The 20,095-nt window shown below is 40.8% G+C and overlaps 1 protein-coding gene across 10 annotated transcripts in view; it reads left to right on the top strand.

Annotated features, from left to right (window-relative positions):
* The window catches only part of LOC120314980 (disks large homolog 2-like), an 899,194-nt gene that overhangs the window by 81,450 nt on the left and 797,649 nt on the right, over nucleotides 1–20,095 (top strand). The window contains exon 1 of one of the 10 annotated variants that reach the window (XM_039358597.1): nucleotides 3,399–3,452. The exons of the other annotated variants lie outside the window; for them this stretch is intronic. Within the exon in view, the coding sequence (XP_039214531.1) occupies nucleotides 3,425–3,452 (28 nt within the window). The 5' untranslated portion in view covers nucleotides 3,399–3,424. Of the gene's footprint in view, nucleotides 1–3,398; nucleotides 3,453–20,095 lie in introns of those variants that run through there. 10 annotated transcript variants of the gene reach the window in all.

Here is a 20,095-nt window from a genome sequence, read left to right as displayed (position 1 = left end):
CTAGCTTGAAGACTAATGACCCCAGACAGTATTAAGATTGGACACGTCTATGTTATGAGTGAAGGCAAACATACGTGTCCCAGGATAATGTTGCAGGATCCAAACTGGGTCAGTGAGAGAGAAGTTCCCTAATGATGGGCTCCAGAACAAGTCCAAAAGCTTGTAAGACTAAACCTCTAGTCCTGGTGACCTACCCAGATTGGATCCTGCAAGATCTATGTTATGTTTTCAGTTTTGTTTATCATGTTATGTTTTCAGGGGTGAGTCTAACTACATACTAATGTAGTTCTGCTTCTTTCTGTTAATCTGGCACATCTCTTTCCCTCTGCAGACATTTTTTAAGATCCTCCTTTCTTCAGCCCAACTCTGTCTTTGTCCCTCCAGAGCACAAAGGAGATAAGTATCCACTGTGGACATAAGAGTTTGATATTCTAGGTCAGTGATGGCGAACCTTTTAGAGACCGAGTGCCCAAACTGCAACCGAAAACCCACTTATGTATTGTCTGGTGCCAGTTGGGTGTGGCCCATTGGGTGGGCATGGCTCATATGGTGGGCGTGGCTGCGGCGGTAACAGCAGACTGGGTGGGACTAAAAAGTTCAATCAATCAATTCCAACTTTGTGAGATCTTTTTTTCCCACGAGAAGTTGAGATTGATTGATTGATTGAACCTTTTTTTTTTTTGCACACGGCGGTGGAGACCTAAAACAAAAAGATTTTTATAAAACCCAGCTGAAGGTCTAGGACTGGGGCGACGGCACGCGTGCCCACAGAGAGGGCTCTGCGTGCCACTTATGGGACACGTGCCATAGGTTCGCCACCATGGTTCTAGGTCCTCTTTTTCGATCTCCTGGTGAGTAATCTTAAGATGTTTGTCTTCTGTGCTTAAATGGAATAGTAATGAAACCTTTCTAAGAAATGGTGTCTGCATTCATCTCTGTTCTTCAGCTTTGGCAACAATATGGCCCAGGTGTTCTATCTGATGGGTTCTCCAGTCTCTAATTAGTCAATTATTTTTGCCTTCAAATCAGATGAAACACTAATTACTTTTCCTTCTACGGACACATCTTTGAAGACAGGTAGATCTTTTGTAGAAGGCCTTCTGTGGTCTTTCCTGTGGATGTGACACCTTCTTATCCAGTCCCTGATGGTGAAAAATTAAAATCCATCATTTTATCATTCTTCTTGTCAGTTGAGTGGAAGGGGAAAATACGACAACAGCTCAGCTCATGGTAAGAGATTGGTCTGCCATTTTCTGGCTATAAATGATAGAACTAAGGAAAGTGAACACACATCTCCCCACATTAGCACCTTGGCCTGTCTCTCTGACCTTCCAAAGGTTAGCTAGATGTAGGGAATAAAAGGTTTTCAAGAATGGATCCAAGAAGACACTATGCATTTGCCTGTGTATCTACCGTGTTTCCCCGAAAATAAGACCAACTGGAAAATAAGCCCTAACACGATTTTTCAGGACGCTCGTAATATAAGCCCCACCCCAAAAATAAGCCCCAGTTAAGATGGTCATCCAGATAGATGCATTTAGTGCCATATTTTCCCGAATATAAACCCTAACCAGAAAATAAGCCCTAATGCGTCTTTTGGAGCAAAAATTAATATAAGACCCAGTCTTATTTTTGGAGAAACACGGTACCTACCTACCATCTATCTACCCATTTACATGCCTACTTACCTACTTTGTACCTACTTACCTAGTTACCTATCAACTACTTACCTAGCTATACTCACTATCTAGTCTGTCTATCTGTCTATAATCTATCTATCTTATCTGTCTATCTATCTATCTATCTATCTATCTATCTATCTATCTATCTATCTATCTATCTGTGTTGTCTATAATCTATCTGTCTGTCTGTCTATAATCTATATATTTGTCTGTCTGTCTATAACAGTGGTTCTCAAACTTTCTAATGCCGTGACCCCATAATGCAGTTCCCCATGTTGTGGTGACCCCCAAGTGGGTGTGGCCACCAATAAGAGGGAGTAGGACAGCTAGGGAAAAGGGAAAAAATGGCGGACGGCGTGGTTTGGCGACCCCCGTGAAATGGTCGTTCGACCCCAAATGGGGTCCCGACCCACAGGTTGAGAACCACTGGTCTATAATCTATCTACCTATCTATCTTTGTCTATCTATAGTCTATCTATCTATCTATCTATCTATCTATCTATCTATCTATCTATCTATCTATCTATCTATCCATCTGTGTCTATAATCTATCTATCTGTCTATCTATAGTCTGTCTGTCTGTCTGTCTGTCTGTATCTATCTATCTATCTATAATCTATCTATTTGTCTGTTTATCTATAGTCTTATTTATCCATTTATCCATCCATCCATCCATCCATCCATCCATCTAATCATCTATCATCAAACAACTAACCTACCTACCACAATCTACTTATAATCTACCAAGCTAGTTATATAATTATCTCTTCCTGTCAGTCATTTATCTGTCTGTCTGTCTTTCTGTCTATCATTTATCTACCCTGTTATCTACCTTTCATCTATTTATCTACTTAGCTACCTACCTACTTAACTATCATCTTCCTACCTAGCTATCTACCTAGCTACTTATCTATAGTAGCCTATCTATATTCTACCTATCTAGCTCTCTACTTATTGTCTATCATCTATCTATCTAGAAAAATGATCCACACTAATCCAGGGTCTGAAAGAATAGCTTGGTTTTGCAGACCTTCAGAATATCATCAGGGTGGGAACCCTACAGATTCTTGGATGGGGATGCTATTCCAGAGGCACCCCAAGAGAGAAGACATTTTTCCTAGGTGCCAGTAGAGCACCCCGTATAATTGAGGAGACTTGGAGCCCACCCACCCTGTTTGATCTTAGCAGATGGGGGGAAACAATCCAACGTAAGCAGTTCCTCAAATAACCTAGGCCACGGAGGGCTTCCTCAGTGACCACCAGCACCTTGAATTGCATCCAGAGAAGCCCTCTAGCCACCAGTCTTGCTCACACAAAAACAGTGTCCATCGCTGCTTGTGCCAACAACATTTTGGATCAGTTGTAGCTCCCAAGTGATAGTTCTAATGCAACTTTCTGTGGCTGGTTTGTTTTTTTGTTTCGATGAGAAATCTACTTTAGACTAGGGAAGGGAATTATAAATAGCCACCGATGTTCACATGCACACTTTCTTTCTTGAGCACTGTTCAACACGTCCACTGAAGCTCCGAAACAAGACAGCAAAGTGGAACAGGATGTCAGCTGTCATGGAGGCACGCTCCACAGTGAGGAAGGCTCCCTGGAGAGCTGGTGTGCACATGTCAGAGGCAGTTTGGGGAGGAGGTGGGGAGGGCAAAGGGGGAGAGAATTAGACTCTCGACTAACGAAAGGGATCCGCGTTTAGCAGCCTGGTTAGCTTGGAGCTGTGTCTTCCAAACATTTCCATGGAAACCCGGGAAGTTTTGGTTCACTGTAAGTGTCTAAATTTGATTTCTGACTCCACTCAGCAAACACAGAATTGGGCAAGGCTAGCTTTGGGGGGTCAGGAGAGAAATCAGATCTGAAACCAACGTGAATGTCAAAGGCAAAGGAATAAGAACCCTGGAGAGAGAGAGAGACAGAGAGAGAGAGAGACAGAGAAAGAGAGAGAGAGACAGAGAAAGAGAGAGAGACAGAGAAAGAGAGACAGAGAGAGCGAGTGAGAGTGAGAGAGAGAGAGAAAGAGAGAGAGAGAGAGAGAGACAGACAGAAAGACAGAAAGAGAAAGAGAGGGGGAAGAGAAAGAGAGAGAGGGAGAGAGATAGAGTGGGAGAGAGAGAGGAAGAGAGGAAGAGAGAGAGTGGGAGAGAGAGGAAGAGAGAGAGAGAAAGAGAGAGAAAGAGAGAGAGAAAGAAAGAGAGAGAGAGAAAGAAAAAAGAGAGAGAGAGAAAGAGAGGGGGGAAAGAGAAAGAGGGAGAGAGAGAGAGAGAGAGAGAGAGAGAGAGAGAGAGATATTATAGCTGGGTGTATAATATTTTTCTTACCATTATTATTATAATTACTGAATGTCTTCTGCTCCGTCAATCATACACGGTATGATTGTTGAGAATTCGCTGTGGAGTGTAGACAGTCCTCAACAGACAGACCACAATTAAGTCCAAAATTTATTTGCTAAGTGAGACACTTGTTAAGTGAATTTGGCCCTATTGTACGACCTTTTTTGCTACAACTCCTTAAGAGAATCCCTGCAGTTGTTAAATTATTAACACAATTGTTAAGTGAATTTGCCTTGCACATTGACTTTGTTCGTCAGAAGGTCACAAAAGGGGATGTCAAGATCCCGGGACACTGCAACTGTCATAAATATGAGCCGGTTGCCAAGCGTCCGAATTTTGATCACATGACCACGGGGATGCTACAGCGGTCATAAGTGTGAAAAATGGTCATTACTGGTTTCAGTGCTTTTGTAACTTTGAACAATCACTAAATGAACTGTTGTTAGTTAGGGACTATCTGTACTTGTGGTTCACACTGGATGCTTAAATGAAACTTACGGGATGCATAGTTTTCATTAAGCTTAGGGGGGAAAAAATCAGTCAAAAACAGCTTAGAGTGATATGGAAGATTTAAATCAGTATTTTTCACTCTTGACAACTTGAAGAGGTATGTACTTCAGTTCCCAGCATGCTGGCTGGGAAATTCTGGGAGTTGAAGTTCATATATCTTCAAGTTGTCAAGTCTGAAAAATATTGATGCTATGGGATTGCTAGGAGTTGAAAAACAAATTGATGGCATATAAGCAATCAATCAATCAATCAGTCAGTCAATCATATCAACACAATGGCTGCAGTTGTCAAAAAAGCCAGTGCGATCCTAGGCTGCATTAATAGAGAGATACAATCAACATCATGGGATGTGTTAACACCACTTTACGAGGCCTTAGTAAGACCACACAGTACTGCAGGCCACTTTAGCTGACTGTGTTCAGCAGGTCAGCAGTTCAAATCTCACCGGCTCAAGGTTGACTCAGCCTTCCATCCTTCCGAGGTAGGTAAAATGAGGACCCAGATTGTTGGGGGCAATGTAAATATATATATACATTGCTTACTGGTATACACCGCTTAGAGAGTGCTTGCACTTAAAGCGGTATATAAGTCTCATAAATAAATAAATAAATAAAATAAATTCTGGTCCCCACGATATAAAAAAGATGTTGAGACACTAGAAAGAATACAGACAAGAGCAACAAAGATGATTAGGGGACTGGAGGCTAAAGCATATAAGGAACAGTTGCTGGAATTGGGTACGTCTAGTTTAATGAAGAGAAGGACGAGGGGGGACATGATAGCAGCATTCCAATATCTCAGGGGCTGCCCCAAAGAAGAGGGAGTCAAGCTATTCTCCAAAGCGCCTGAAGGCAGGAAAAGAAGCAATGGATGGAAACTAATCAAGGAGAGAAGCAACCTAGAACTGAGGAGAAACTTCCTAACAGTTAGAACAATTAATCAGTGGAAGGATTCTAGATTTCCTCCAGAAGCAATGAATGCTCCAACACTGGAGGTTTTTAAGAAGAGGGTAGACAGCAACTTGTCTGAAATGGTATGGGGTTTCCTGCTTGAGCAGGGGGTTGGACTAGATGACCTCCAAGGTCCCTTCCAAGTTTGCTATTCTGTTATTCTGCATGCAGCAGGTTTCTAATGAATGAAGATGCCCTTAATGCTTCTATTTATATTAAGAATTTCCAGTACCATTTTAGATCAGATCTTCTTCCTAGATTAATTTCTGAGGAAGGTTGGAAAGCAGAAACGTCCGTGTGAGAGGAGTAAAAAAAATCAAGTTGGCGGTTGCGATTACGTGATGAAAGCCTCTTCCCTTTACGATGTACAGAAAAAGGATGCAATAGCGGTGACATGGATGCAGCTATATAAATGTGATGAGTTGATTAATTAATTGATTAATCTTGAGTTTGTATTAGTCCATTCTGCCTCCTCTGCCATGTCCTTGTTTAAAAGATTAAAATAAATAGAGCTAGTCCTCAACATACGACAATTGAGCCCAAAGTTTCTGGTGCTAAATAAGTTTTGCCTCATTTTACGACTTTCTTGCCCCATTGTTAAGTGAATCATTGCAGTTAAGTTAGTATCACGGTTGGCTTTCCCATCGACTTTGCTTGTCAGAAAGTCACACAAAGTGATCACATGACCCCGGGACACTACAAACCATCATAAACACATGCCAGTTGCCAAACATCTGAATGTTGATCATGTGACCCTGGGGATGCTGCAACGGTCGTTAAGTGTGAAAAAGAGTTATAAGTCACTTTTCTCAGTGCTGTTGTAACTTCAGTCACTAAATGAACTGTTGTAAGTCGAGGACTACCTGCAAAGACTTGGGCAATGAGATAAACTGTAGCCTGAACAGATAATCCTCAGTGTATGACCACACATGGGAGCAATGTGTACATTGCTAAGCAAAGCATTTATTAAATGAGTTGTAACTGATTTTATGACCTTTTTTGGCCCGGTCGTTAAGCAAATCACCGCCATTGTTAAATGAATCATGTGGTCCTTAAGCAAAATCTGGCTTCCCTGTTGACTTTGTCAAAAGTGAGCTGGGAAGGTTGCAAATGGTGATCACTTGACCCTAGGATGCTGCAACTGTCATAAATATATGCCGGTTGCCAAGCCACCAAATTTTGATCACATGACTGACCACTGTGCTGGAGTGGTCGTAGGTGCAAGGATCTGTCAAGACTGATTCGCCCTTTCGCCTACATCTTCTCCCTGGCTCATAGCGTGACAAAAAAATAATTAGAGTGGAGATTGTGGAATGGAATGCAAAGGTGGGAGGGATGGTATCTAGGCAACCGAGGCAATCTCTGAGAGCCTGCAAGAATGCAAAGGTCACTAACAAGGGTGCTTGATGGAGAAGTGGACTGTTCCCATAACAAGAAGAAGTATTGGACAATACGAACACTCAGTGGGTGGGGGGCGAGGGAGTCTATTGTTTAACTAAGCAAGCCTTTGAGCGGGAAAACCTGAGCTGGTTTCGCTTCTTCTGTGCCAATTTAAATTTTCAGTAAAGTATTATACTCTTGATAAAAGCATGTCCCAGGAGTTTCTGCTTCTGGAAATGCCAACTGGACAATTGATAGGATCGGTCATAAGTCAGTCAACTTCAAATGGTCGCTAAACGAGTGGCTGTAAGTTGGGGACTCCCTGTCATTCAAAGCAAATGAATTGCTTTTTTAAAGGAGGAGGAAATGAGACGTGTCTTGGAGAGGACCTAAGGTGGGGGAAAAAAATTGTGCGTATTTTGTGGCCCAGTGCAGCTGGAGATAGGAAAGAAAATGGGGGGGGGAGGCAGAAATCTTCTCTGCTTGGCCCTCCCACTCATGAAAGACAGATCCATTCATTCTGGAAGCCTGAGAAGACTGATATCATTTGGAGCAGTGCTGAAGCTTTAACAGTCTCTCTTTACTGCTGTTTTATTTTAAAGACATATTTCATGATGTTACAAACAGCTTTGTTGAAAGGCACAGTGGGAAAAAAATGGTTATCTACACTTTTTTGCTAAAACCCGGCATTTATTTCTGGTTTTCAGCGAAATCAACCTGGAGCAAGTAGTGGGTTCACTTTATGACCGTGATTTACAATAACCACAAACGATATTGTAAAATTGGGTCATCATGTGGGTGAGCCGCCTTTACGACAATCATGATTCATGTAATGGGCAGGCTCCCCTAACACATAAGTCAAGGCTTATCTGTATCCCTTTCCCATTTAAACACCTGAGAAAATTCCTTATAAAATAGATAATTTATTTTGGTTTGCAGGGACATTAAAAGGCCAGAAATATACTTAAATACTAATAAAGGAGAATACAGGAAGTCCTTGACATATGACCACAATTGAGCCCAAAATCTCTCTCGCTAAGCAAGACAGTAGTTAACTGAGTTTTGCCTCATTTTACAACCTTTCTTGCCACAGTTATTAAGTGAATCACTGCAGTTGTGAAGTTAGTAACAGCCGGTTGTTAAGTGAATCTGGCTTCCTCATTGATTTTGTTTGTCAGAAGGTCGCAAAAGGGGTTCAGGTGACCCTGGGACACTGCCACCGTCATAAATACGAGTCAGTTGTCAAGTGTCTGAATTTTGAACATGTGACCATGGGGATGCTGCAATGGTCGTAAGCATGAAAAATGGTCATAATTCACTTTTTTGGTGCTGTGGTAACTTTGAGCAGTCACTAAACGAACTGTTGAGGAGTAGCAATATTTGTAGCTCAGGATTTAAGGTATTCCTTAAATCTCTGTGGGCCATTGTTCCTTTATGTTCAATCCTGGATAGCATCTTTTAGATACATGAGGGAAGCTCAGACAGATGCAGAGATTGATCATGAGAAGAATTTGTGATCATGAGGAGAATTTGCGATCATGAGGAGAATTTGCGATTATGAGGAGAATTTGCAATCATGAGGAGAATTGTGATCATGAGGAGAATTTATTGACTTGAAACTAAATTTTAGGAGGAGTGATGGATGGAACTAAGGAAATATGAATGAGAGGAGATATGATAGCTCCATCTAAATATCTGAAGTGGTAACACACAGAAGATGCTTGAAAATTGTTCACGGTAATTCCAAAAACAAGGAAGGGCGTAATAATATAAATAACAGAAACCCTGCAAGCGATGCAAGAAAAATCAGGTCAATAAATAGTCTTTGACTTACAACCAGTCACTTAATGAACGTTTGAAATTACAATGGACACCACAATGGACTTTTCAGCAAAAAACAGCAAAAAATAATGCCCATTAGATATGCTGGCTTTGCTTAACGACCATGATTCACTTAATGAAAATGGTGACTTGCTTTCTGACTAGTGTATAAATAACAGTTGTAAAATTGAGTCTGGTCACATGGTGCCTCTAAGATGGACACAAGGATTTAAGACATTCAGAATCTCTCTGTAGCTACTCCAAGTTTTTGCAGCTCAGATCTGAACAACTTTTCCCATCAATAGCAATTACATAGGAGAGCTAATTAGTAAGAGAATTGATGAGATCCTCATAATTAGATGCTTTAAAACAGAGAATGAGGCAGTATAAGATACTTTAATTCTGGATTCTGGTAGAAGTTAAGTCCTCTTTCCAACTGTTTTCACATATACATATGTGTATGTGAGTGTATGTATATACAGGTAGTCCTTGACTTACAACCATTATTTGAGTTCAGAATTAAGGTCATAAGTCATGGCAGTCATTAAGCGAGCCACCATGTGACCATGCCCAATTTTACAACCTTTTTTTTGCAATTGTCGCTAAGTGAATGCAATGGTCCTTAAACAAACACTGCAGTTTTTAAGCAAATTTGGTGGTCATTTCACAAATCCATGATTCCTGGTGGGTGTTTTTTCACCAGAAACCAGAAGTAAATAATGGAAAACAGTAAAAAAATGGCAAAAATTGTGATCACGTGACCGCTCGACTCTTGAAATGGCTATAAATGCAGGCTGGTTGCCAAGCAGCCAAAATGCAATCCATGTGACACTCTCTCTCTCTCTCTGTGTGTGTGTGTGCAGCCATCAGAAAACTTCAAAATCAGATCCTCAGTATCTTGGGGGGGGATATCCGTCGTAATGCTAAGTTTCACTAAGCAACTGGTCATTAAATGGGGACTGGTGTGTGTGCATTAGTATTATCTGGGAGGTTCCTTAATCCAGATGTAAAGTATAAAAGGAGATGTAACTCTTTTCTCCATGCCAGTAATTGACCCTCTTATTTTATTTATTTAGCTATTAAATTTATTTGCTGACCATCTCATTCCGAAAGGACTCTTTCTCAAAGTGGTCTGATTGAAGGTTAAGAACCGCTTTGGAGAGAAGCTGATTTTCTTTAGCCACATGAGTTGGGAGCAGGAAGAGTTAAATATTTCTATTTCTATTTTTTTAAAAAAAACAAACAAACCCATGCTTCCTATTTCTTTTGAAATTTCTTTTAAAAATATTCCTTTCAAAGATGGAAGCAGGCTGTTTAGATTGAGTAGAAATAAGGGCACAATTGCATCCCCAAAGGTCAGTGCTGGCTGGATTGGGCAAAACTAGAAACTGTGAACATTTGGCTTCCAGCCCCTCCTGTCTACAATAATATTTAAGATGGCTTGCTTAGACAGTGGTTATAGCAGGTGGTAAATATCTATCCTAATGCATCACTGCAATTGTGTAGAAATGACAGCTGCTCACTGCAAACAGCTGTGCGAGGTTGTGTGAAAACTGGGTGAATCAGATCTGCAGCTGTGTGGGGATGTAAAGCATGTGTTCCTTTAAGTTCCCATAAATGCCCTTAACAAAAGTCCCTCGATGAAAATAGCCTCTCGTTTTGTCACATTGGCTGGCGTTTGCTATTAGTTTTACAAAAAAGAGCCATCTTCATCCCCTTGGTAAATAATCTCTTTATTGCTCTTATTGAGGATTGCCAAATTCTGCTGGCTACATTTGCTGGGTCTTTAACAGCATAGACCAGGGGTTCTCAACCTTGGCAACTTTAAGACTTGTGGACTTCAACTCCCAGAATTCCTCAGCCAGCTTTGCTGGCTGAGGAATTCTGGGAATTGAAGTCCACAAGTCTTAAAGTTGCCAAGGTTGAGAACCCCTGGCATAGACTGAATGTAGATTTTTTTCCTCCAGGTAGTTCTCAATTTATGATCACAAGGGAGGCCAACATTTCTGTTGCTAAGTGAGACAGGTGAGTTTTGCCCCATTTTATGGCCTTTCTTGCCACAGTTGTTAAGTGAATCACTGCAGCGGTTAAGTTAGTAACACAGTTGTTAAGTGAATCTGGCTTCTCCCGTTGACTTTGCTTATCAGAAGTTCCCAAAAGGGGATCACATGACCCCGGGACACTGCAGCCGTCATAAATATGAATCGGAGGCAGAAACATGGGTGGGGAAACAGCTACACCTTCTTCTTAAGGGTTGTGTGATAAGCAGAAGCTGAACAGGTGGATCCTTTCTACAAGTAGTTCTCGACTTATAACAGTTCATTTAGTGACCGCTTGAAATTACAGCAGCACTGAAAAAAGTGACTGACGACCAATTTTCACACGACCGTTGCAGCATTCCCACGGTCATGTGACCAAAATTCAGACGCCTGGCAACTGGTTCATATTTACGATCGTTGCAGTGTCCCAAGATCCTGTGATCACCTTTTGGGACCTTTTGAGAAGCAAACTCAACGGAGAAACCGGATTCACTTAACTGTATTCCTAAATTATGGACTCCAGAAGATGGTAGAGGACAGGAAGGCCTGGAGGAACATTGTCCACGGGGCCGCGATGGGTCGGACACGACTTCGCAACTAACAACAACAACGACTAAATTAACAATTGCAGTGATTTCACTTAACCATTGGCAAGAAAAGTTGTAAAATGGGGCAAAACTCACTTAATTGTCTCATTTAGCAACAGAAACATTGGGCTCAGTAGTGGTCATAAGTAGAGGACTACCTGTAGGGCCAGACAGGAAACGGGACCAGATGAGCTAATTCTACTTTATTGTAAGGCTACATTTATACTAATAAAGTTGGGAGGAACCTTGGAGGTCATCTAGTCCAACCCCCTGCTCAGGCAGGAAACCCTATACCATTTCGGACAAATGACTGTCCAGTCTCTTCTTAAAAATTTCCAGTGTTGGAGCATTCACCGCTTCTGGAGGCAGGTTGTTCCACTGGTTGATTGTTCTAACTGTCAGGAAGTTTCTCCTTAGTTCTAGGTTGCTTCTCTCCTTGATCAGTTTCCATCCGTTGCTTCTTGTCCTGCTTTTCAGGCTTTGGAGAATAGCTTGACTCCCTCTTCTTTATGGCAGCCCCTGAGATATTGGAATACTGCTAGATATTGGAACACTGTAAAAAAGATTTACAGAATCTTTTGTTAAGACTTTGAAAGTAGAAATCTCCCGTCATCTGTCTTTACCACCTAAGTTAGGGCAGACCCTTTCTACCTTTGTTTCTCTGTCTGTGACTCCATTGTGGGCTCCTCCTCCGTTTATCTGATCTTTTCCTTCTTCCCATGTTCCCCAAGGCCATTCTCACATTCCTTTCCATTATAATATCATCAGTCAGCTCAGTTTTTTCCCGAAAGGTGCAATTGAAGATTCTGGTTGTCATCTTGAAAGTCCTTCGTGGTTTGATGTTTGAATATTCATGAGACCACATTTTCTGGGTTGAGTCTGCATCTCCAGACAGATCCAGAAGAGGAAGGTTGTTGATGAATGTCATCAGAGCCGGCATAGTCATACTCCACTTTGTATCAAGGCTGCAGCTGTGGAGGTGGTCAACAGTATTAAGTACCTGGGGGTGCAGATAACTAACAATCTGACTTGGTCTCTTCATACATCATCTTTAGTGAAGCATGAAAACCAACCTCAGATGAGGAGAGCACCTCTTTCTCCTTCTGTCCTGGCCACTTTTTACAGAGGCACGATGGAGAGTGTCTAAACAAACTACATCCCTGTTTGATTTGGTGGTAGCAGAGCTTCAGATAGATCAGTGGTTCTCAACCTTTTTAATGCCGCGACCTCCAACCGGTCGTAAGTTGAGGACTACTCAACCGGTCGTAAGTCGAGGACTACTCAACTGGTGCAGCACCGTTTGCAGAATGGGATTTTTGGCGGGCTCAGCAGGGCAGAGACAGCCTGGACAATTCCTATTGGCTTTTGAAAGCCAATAGAAGTAGACTTTATTCAAGAGAGTCTATTCTATTGGCTTTCAAAAACCAATAGAATAAAAGGGAGTAGCACAGCTAAGGAAAAGGGGGAAAAAATGGCGGACTGCGTTGTTTGGCGACCCCTGTGAAATGGTCGTTCGACCCCAAATGGGGTCCCGACCCACAGGTTGAGAACCACTGAGATAGATGGTCCATACAGAGAGTGGTAAGGGTAGCTGAGAAGATTATACGAAGCTCATTTCCCGGGATTCAGGATATGGCTTACAAGCCCTTATATGTGCTTAGAGCTCGAAGCATTGTTAGAGACCCCACACACCCACTTCATGGTCTGTTTCTGTTGCTCCCCTCTGGCAGGAGGTTTTGAAGTATTTATAGCAAGATTACTAGATTCTGTAACAGCTTTGTTCCTTATGCATCTGTCTTGTAAATTCACTGGATTCTTTTTTTTTTTTGCCATGTATATGTATACATTCGAACTAGACTGTGATGTTTCTCTGTGTCATATGTGTGTGTATGTGGGTATATGCATAATGGTATTTTTCTGAGAGCTGAATGCAATGAAATTTCATTTTTAATGTATGCTGATTAGTATACTGTTAAGGCTCCGACTAACGAAACACTTCAAAGAACATTGGATGTTCTTGCTTTGACATATACATTTAAAGTGACAATAACAATTCTATTCTATTCTATTCTATTCTATTCTATTCTATTCTATTCTATTCTATTGAACTATAAAACTATAGAATTCTATTCTATTCTATTCTATTCTATTGAACTATAAAATTATAGAATTCTATTCCATTCAACTATAAAACTATTCTATTCTATTCTATTCTATTCTATTCTATTCTATTCTATTCTATTCTATTCTATTCTATTCTATAGAACTATAAAACTATTCTATTCTATTCTATTCACCAAGGAGTGAGCCTTCTCAGTGGTGGCCCCTTTTTAATGTAAGAACTTACTTCCAACTCTTTGACACTGCTCCATTTTATTGGCCTACTGAAGGGCCATGCTGACGTCATTCTTTAAGACTACATTTAGGGTTGGGAACACTATCTTGCTTTGTTAGTTATATGTGGAATATTGTTAACTCTATATTTAGACATTCTTATTTGGCTTAGAGCCTATGAGACTTTAGTGGCACAGCAGCCTCAGGAAACAAATAAAAATAACTACATATTGTGGGGGGAAAGTCTTGCTGGAGTTGAAGCAACCCTTCTCCTTACTAACACTTAGAAGGATGCTTAATGGTAATTTTTTCCATGCTTTTTAATACCACTACTATTTTAGCTGCCTACTATTTTAATTTTTGGAATACATGCTAATTATTTTTTTGCTGTGCCTTGCTGTTAAGAAGTTGAGTCGCAAATATATTTTCTCATCAGTATATATTCTTGATTTATGCCTTTCAATAATTGCTTTTCTTAGATAGTGTACAAATAAACAATTAAAAGTAATTGTAGTAAATTAAAAAAATAGAAAAATATTTAAGATCAAACCAACAACGAAAATAAAAACACAATTGTAAAACACAATTGAGATTGAGGAACATCTTGAAATTTAAAAAAGAATAATAACATTAAATTTAAAAAAGTATTGATTAGAACTCAGTTTCTAGGGACTTAACAGAAATATCCATATCTTTTTCTTGGCAATAATATGAAAATATTTTGCCGTTGCTTTATTTTGAGAATTTTTTTTACTGCTTGCTCTATCCATACCTCTCAGATTTCCTAGTGGTCTCCTTTCCATTTTTTAACAAGATCCCAGCTAGATGATACTGTTCATGCTGTAAGAATTAATAATGAAGCAATGAAATAGTCTTCCATAACGCTCTACTGTACTGCTGAATAACAGACTGAAACATGATCTATATAATTTACATACAGATAGTCCTCAACGTATGACCTTAAAAACCTCCAGAATTAGAACTGTAAGCCGTGTGAATCTTTAAGCAGATCATCACATGGGATGAGATTTTATGACATTTTTTGAAGTGATTTTTAAGCAAAAATGGCAGTTGTACAGCATACGTGATGGTTGTTAAACAAATACTGCAGTCATTAAGCAAATCCATTATCCGCAATAGATTTTTTTTTTTTGCTGGAAACCAGAAGGCCAGTTTCCAGCAAAAAAACATCATAAATCACTGTCGCATGATTGTAAGACATTGCAGACTGCCATACATGCAGGCCAGTTGCTGAATGTCCAAAATGTGAACACAAGACTATGTGTCTGTGTGTGCATGGAGGGGGGGGGGGAGTTGGAACTTCAAATCTGAATCATAACTATCTTGTTTTTGGATTTATTGTAACTTCGAACAATCACTAAGTGACCCGCCATTGAATGAGGACTACCTACTTTTCTGATTAACAGAGTCACCCATATGTTGTACCAGCAGTCATTATAGCCCACAACCCAATCAATTGGAAGTATTCATTATTTAGAGCAGGGGTCTCCAAACGTGGCGACTTTAAGACTTGTGAACTTCAACTCCCAGAATCCCTCAACCAGCCGCACTCACTAACACCCCTCAATACCCATTTAAGAATATCACACCCAAATACAGGTAGTCCTCAGCTTACGACTACAACTGAGCCCAAACCTTTTGTGGCCAAAGTGAGACATTTCTCAAGTAAAGTTTGCTCCATTTTACGACCTTTCTCGCCACAGTTGTTAAGTGAATCGTTGCAGTTGTTGAGTTAATAACCTGGCTTTCCCATTGACTTTGCTTGTCAGACGGTCACAAAAGGTGATCACATGACCCTGGGACACTGCAACCGTCATAAATATGAGTCAGTTATACCAAGCATCTTAATGTTGTAGTTGAGAACACTCAGAATGCTTGCAAAGGACTACATTATGAAGCTGTTTTTTTTTCCTCTCAGCAATTTTCATACAGATTGCTATATTAACTTTGCAGTGCATCTCCAGATGCTATATTTTATTCCTTTCATGTTTTTTACAAAGTACCCTGCTGTTCACCAAAGGGCAGTGAAAACATCTAGTATATAAATAAGCTGTATGAATAAACCATGATAGATGGTTTCTGGCTCTACTGCGCATGATGCTTATTAGGTTCAGCCCAACGTTCAGAAGAAAATCTTGGTTACAGGTTGTTCTCGATTTACAACAGTTCATTTAGTGACCGTTCGAAGTTACAATGGCACTGAAAAAAGTGACTTATGACCTTTCTTCACACTTATGACCATTGTAGCATTCCCACGGTCGTGTGATCAAAATTTGGGCACTTGGCAACCGACTCATTTTTATGACGGTTGCAGTGTCCCGGGGCCATGTGATCATTTTTGTGACCTTCTGACAAACAAAGTCTATGGCTAAGCCAGATTCACTTAACAGCCATATTACTAGTGTCAATGATACTAACATGGGATGTTTTTGCATTGACAACAGATGGAGATGTAGCCACCTTTACCTTTTGCTTTTAGAGTTAGATGATGCTGGGAGGGGGAATGTGAAGACAATCCAGCTAGACATAACAATGCTGGACCCAGCCTGAGAAACAAGGTTATTGTAACCAGAGCTGATAAGGAATTGGCAACTGGAGAATGGGAGAGGAAGTCCACGCTTCAAGCTAATTGGGGAATGTGATTTATGACTGTTAATTGGAGGAGGGAATTGTGCTTTGATACTATGTGCTCAAGGGAGGGGAATCCAGTTTTTGGCTTCGATTATGCAGTGCCGATGTAATGCTACTCAAAATAAAGACTCTTTAAGGTAAACAATGCCTCAAAGTTCTTTTGAAGAGTTTCATTTGTCGGAACCATGACAACTAGTGTAACAATTAAGAGATTCACTTAACAATTGTGGCATGAAACATTGTATAATGGGGCAAAATTCACTTAACACCTCACCTCAGTTGTGGTTGTAAGTCAAGGTTGTAAGTCAAGGACTACCTATATGTCTTTAGTCAGAGGACATTTATTCACAACACTAATGAATGCACTCTTTTACTGATGCAATAACCTAGCTTAATTGAGTCTACTACCCCACTGCCATCTCATTTCCCAATTCTCAGCGCAATAGCTGGTTAATAAGGAGAGAAATATGATTTCAGCTATTTTAGAAGAATACAAGCAGAGAATTCTGATACATTTTGCCAGTATATCAGCAGCGTTTATAGTCACACTGGCATTAACTAACTTACGGTCATTAAAGAGAGATTTAATCTGGTGCCCCAACGAGTGAAGTAGCCATCATTTAGACAAATAGAACTGCATGTTTCAGAGCCTGGATAATGATGGATTAATTAGCAATGCTTGGAACAGAATGCACCACCTACCTCTCTGTGAATGGCTCCTACCTATAATGAGCTTAATTTAAAATGAGTCTGTTGCACGAGCAATTAACAACATCAAGCTACAAGTGGAAGGAACAAACCATTATTCTTCAGATAATTGTAAAAGTTTCCAGCTGAGCTCTCCTTCCCAGGGTTTGGCAATAATCTGGTATAAGAGGAATAATAACCATATGGATGAAGATGATCACTGCAAATACCTGGGCATCCTTCAAGCTGACGACATCAAGCAGAAGGTTAGATATGAATATATTCTCAAGGTGAAGATCTGAGATCTAATGATCTAAACTTAATGGAGGAAATAACTGTCAAGACAATTAACACCTGGGCAATTCCAGTTATTAGATACACAGCTGGAATAGTGGACTGGACTCAGGAAGCACTAAAAGCCCTGAATAGGAAGACCAGAAAAATAATGACAATGAATCATGCCCTTCATCCAGGCAACGATGTTGACAGAGTCTACCAGGAATTTAGGAAGGGAAGAGATAAGACAGGGAATAGTCTCAATTAAGCTAGGTTATTGCACCAGTAAAAGAGTGCATTCATTATTGTTGTGAATAAATGTCCTCAGACTAAAGACATAAAGGTAGTCTTCGATTTACAATCCCAATTGACCTACGCAAGATAGCTGTTAAGTGAATTTGGCCCCATTTTATGACCTTGCGTGCCACAATTGTTAAGTGAATCTCTGCAGTTGTCAAATTAGTAATACGGTTGTTAAGTGAATCTGGCTTCCCCATAGACTTTGTTCGTCAGAAGGTATTCTGTCCCAGCCTACGTGAGTCTTTGTTAAGCTCACAAGGAGAAACCCCTCTTCCAACAAGCAGGCTGGAACCCCAGGAAAAAACCAATCTCCTTTTATTATTCACAGACCTGAGTCAATGTCCAAGGCAAACAAACACAGTCTACAGAAACTCGATCCTTAATATGAATGGTTACCTTCGGCAACCAGCACCTCCCACACCTTCCCTTTTATAATTCAGCCAAGGCGTGGCTTCCTAATGCCTTCTCCTTTGCCTTTGGACCCGTCCCATGGCATTCCTCTGTCCTACTCGCTTCTCTTGCCTGCGCTTTTGTGCATCCTGGATGTTTCCCAACTGTTCTTCATCACTGTCAAACTCAGGCTCCCAGCACAGCTGTGTCTCAGCCTGAGCGCGAGTAGAGGGACCAGGATCCCCGTCAGACTGTAGGTCTTGGAGCTCCTCAGAGCCTTCCTCTGACTCTGATGTCACTCCAGGCCCCTCCTCAGACTCAGACTCAGCTGCCAGGTCCACTGGCTGGCGAGGAATCACAACGAAGGTTGCAAAAGGTGATCGCATGACCCCGGGATACTGCAACGGTCATAAATGTGAAGTCAGTCGCCTAGTGCCTGAAGTTTGATCACATGACCATTGGGATGCTACAATGGTCATAAGTGTGAAAAAAGGACATAAGTCAAGTGAATCTGGCTTCCCCCCATTGACTTTGCTTGTCAGAAGGTCGCAAAAGGGGATCACGTGACTTGCAACATTCCACGCTCACATATTTTCCTTGGTAGATTTGATAAGCAAAGCTCATAAAATGGGGCAAAACTCACTTAACCACCATCCTGCTTAGCAACCGAAATGCTTGTTACAATTGTGACTATGTAAGTCAAGGGCTACCTATATATGTAAGCCACCAGGGACCTCGTTTGGATTAACATGGCATATAAATAATAGTAAGTAAATAAGTAATTGGAAGATGTTGATAATATAGTTTCTAAATCACATTGCTAAATCAATATTTTGTCCCGGTAGTAACCAATTAGCCCCAGAAATTCTCCCAGGTGGATGAAGTTGGCAGCCATTTTGTAATTCTTCCCACTATCACAGTGAATATCTACATTCAAGTCACACAGTTTTGAGAATAAGTTTTCCGTTGTTTTTTCTCTAAATTGATTGCTTCTTAATGAAACGAATGGATCACTGCTGCATTTTGCTGATAAAGGAGAAGCTGTTAAAATTTCTCTCACCCACGGGTGATCTGTTCTTACCCTTCTTCCCTCAGGTTCAACCTTTTAATAAATGAATCAGACGTCAGAAAAAATCACAGGCTCTAAATAATATCTGGCAGATAAAAACACTGATATTGTTTTAGTCCTGGAACTTTGTCAGTATATCTTTAATGGGGAGCGTTGACGGTTTGTACTATCAGATGTAGGCATCAGATACTACAGGTAAAAGGCATGATTTATAAGCAGTTTTGGGCTAGAATCCAGTGTTTCTCAACTTTAGCAATTTTATGAGGGGTAGACTTCAACTCCCAGAATTCCCCAGTCAGAATTCCTCTGCTGGCTGGGGAATTCTGGGTGTTGAAGTCCACCCCTCATAAAGTTGCTGAGAAATACTGGGCTAGACTACTGGAGGTTTATTTAAGAGGAAATTATGACACAACTATCATATGCACCCAAACATATGAAGAACAGTTACAGGATTTGGGTGTGGCTAATCTAGAGAAAAGAAGGACTAGGGGTGACATGATAGCAGTATTCCAGGATTTGAGGAGCTGCCACAGAGAAGAGGGGGTCAACTTATTTTCCAAAGCACCAGAAGGCAAGACAAGAAACGATGGATGGAAACTACTCAAAGGGAGAAGCAGCCTGGAATTAAGGAGAAACTTCCTAACAATGGGGACAATTAACCAGTGGAATAGCTTTGCCTTCAGAAGTTGTAGGTGCTTCATCACTGGAAGTTTTTAAGAAAAGACTGGACAGCCGCCTGTCTGAAATGGTATAGGGCAGTGGTTCTCAACCTTTTTAATGCCGCGACCCCCAACCGGTCGTAAGTCGAGGTTTACTCAACTGGTGCAGCACCGTTTGCAGAATGGAACTTTTGGCAGACTCAGCAGGGCAGAGACAGCCTGGACAATTCCTATTGGCTTTTGAAAGCCAATAGAATTAGATTCTATTCAAGAGAGTCTATTCTATTGGCTTTCAAAAGCCAATAGAATAAAAGGGAGTAACACAGCTAAGGAAAAGGGAGAAAAAATGGCGGACTGTGTTGTTTGGTGACCCCCATGAAATGGTCATTCGACCCCAAATGGGGTCCCGACCCACAGGTTGAGAAC

Source organism: Crotalus tigris, unplaced genomic scaffold (assembly GCF_016545835.1).
Source record: "Crotalus tigris isolate CLP2741 ecotype Arizona unplaced genomic scaffold, ASM1654583v1 scf7180000019031.1477733, whole genome shotgun sequence".
Classification (NCBI taxonomy): domain Eukaryota; kingdom Metazoa; phylum Chordata; class Lepidosauria; order Squamata; family Viperidae; genus Crotalus; species Crotalus tigris.
Note: the sequence above shows the minus strand (reverse complement) of the source record. Positions and strands in the feature narration are given on the sequence as shown.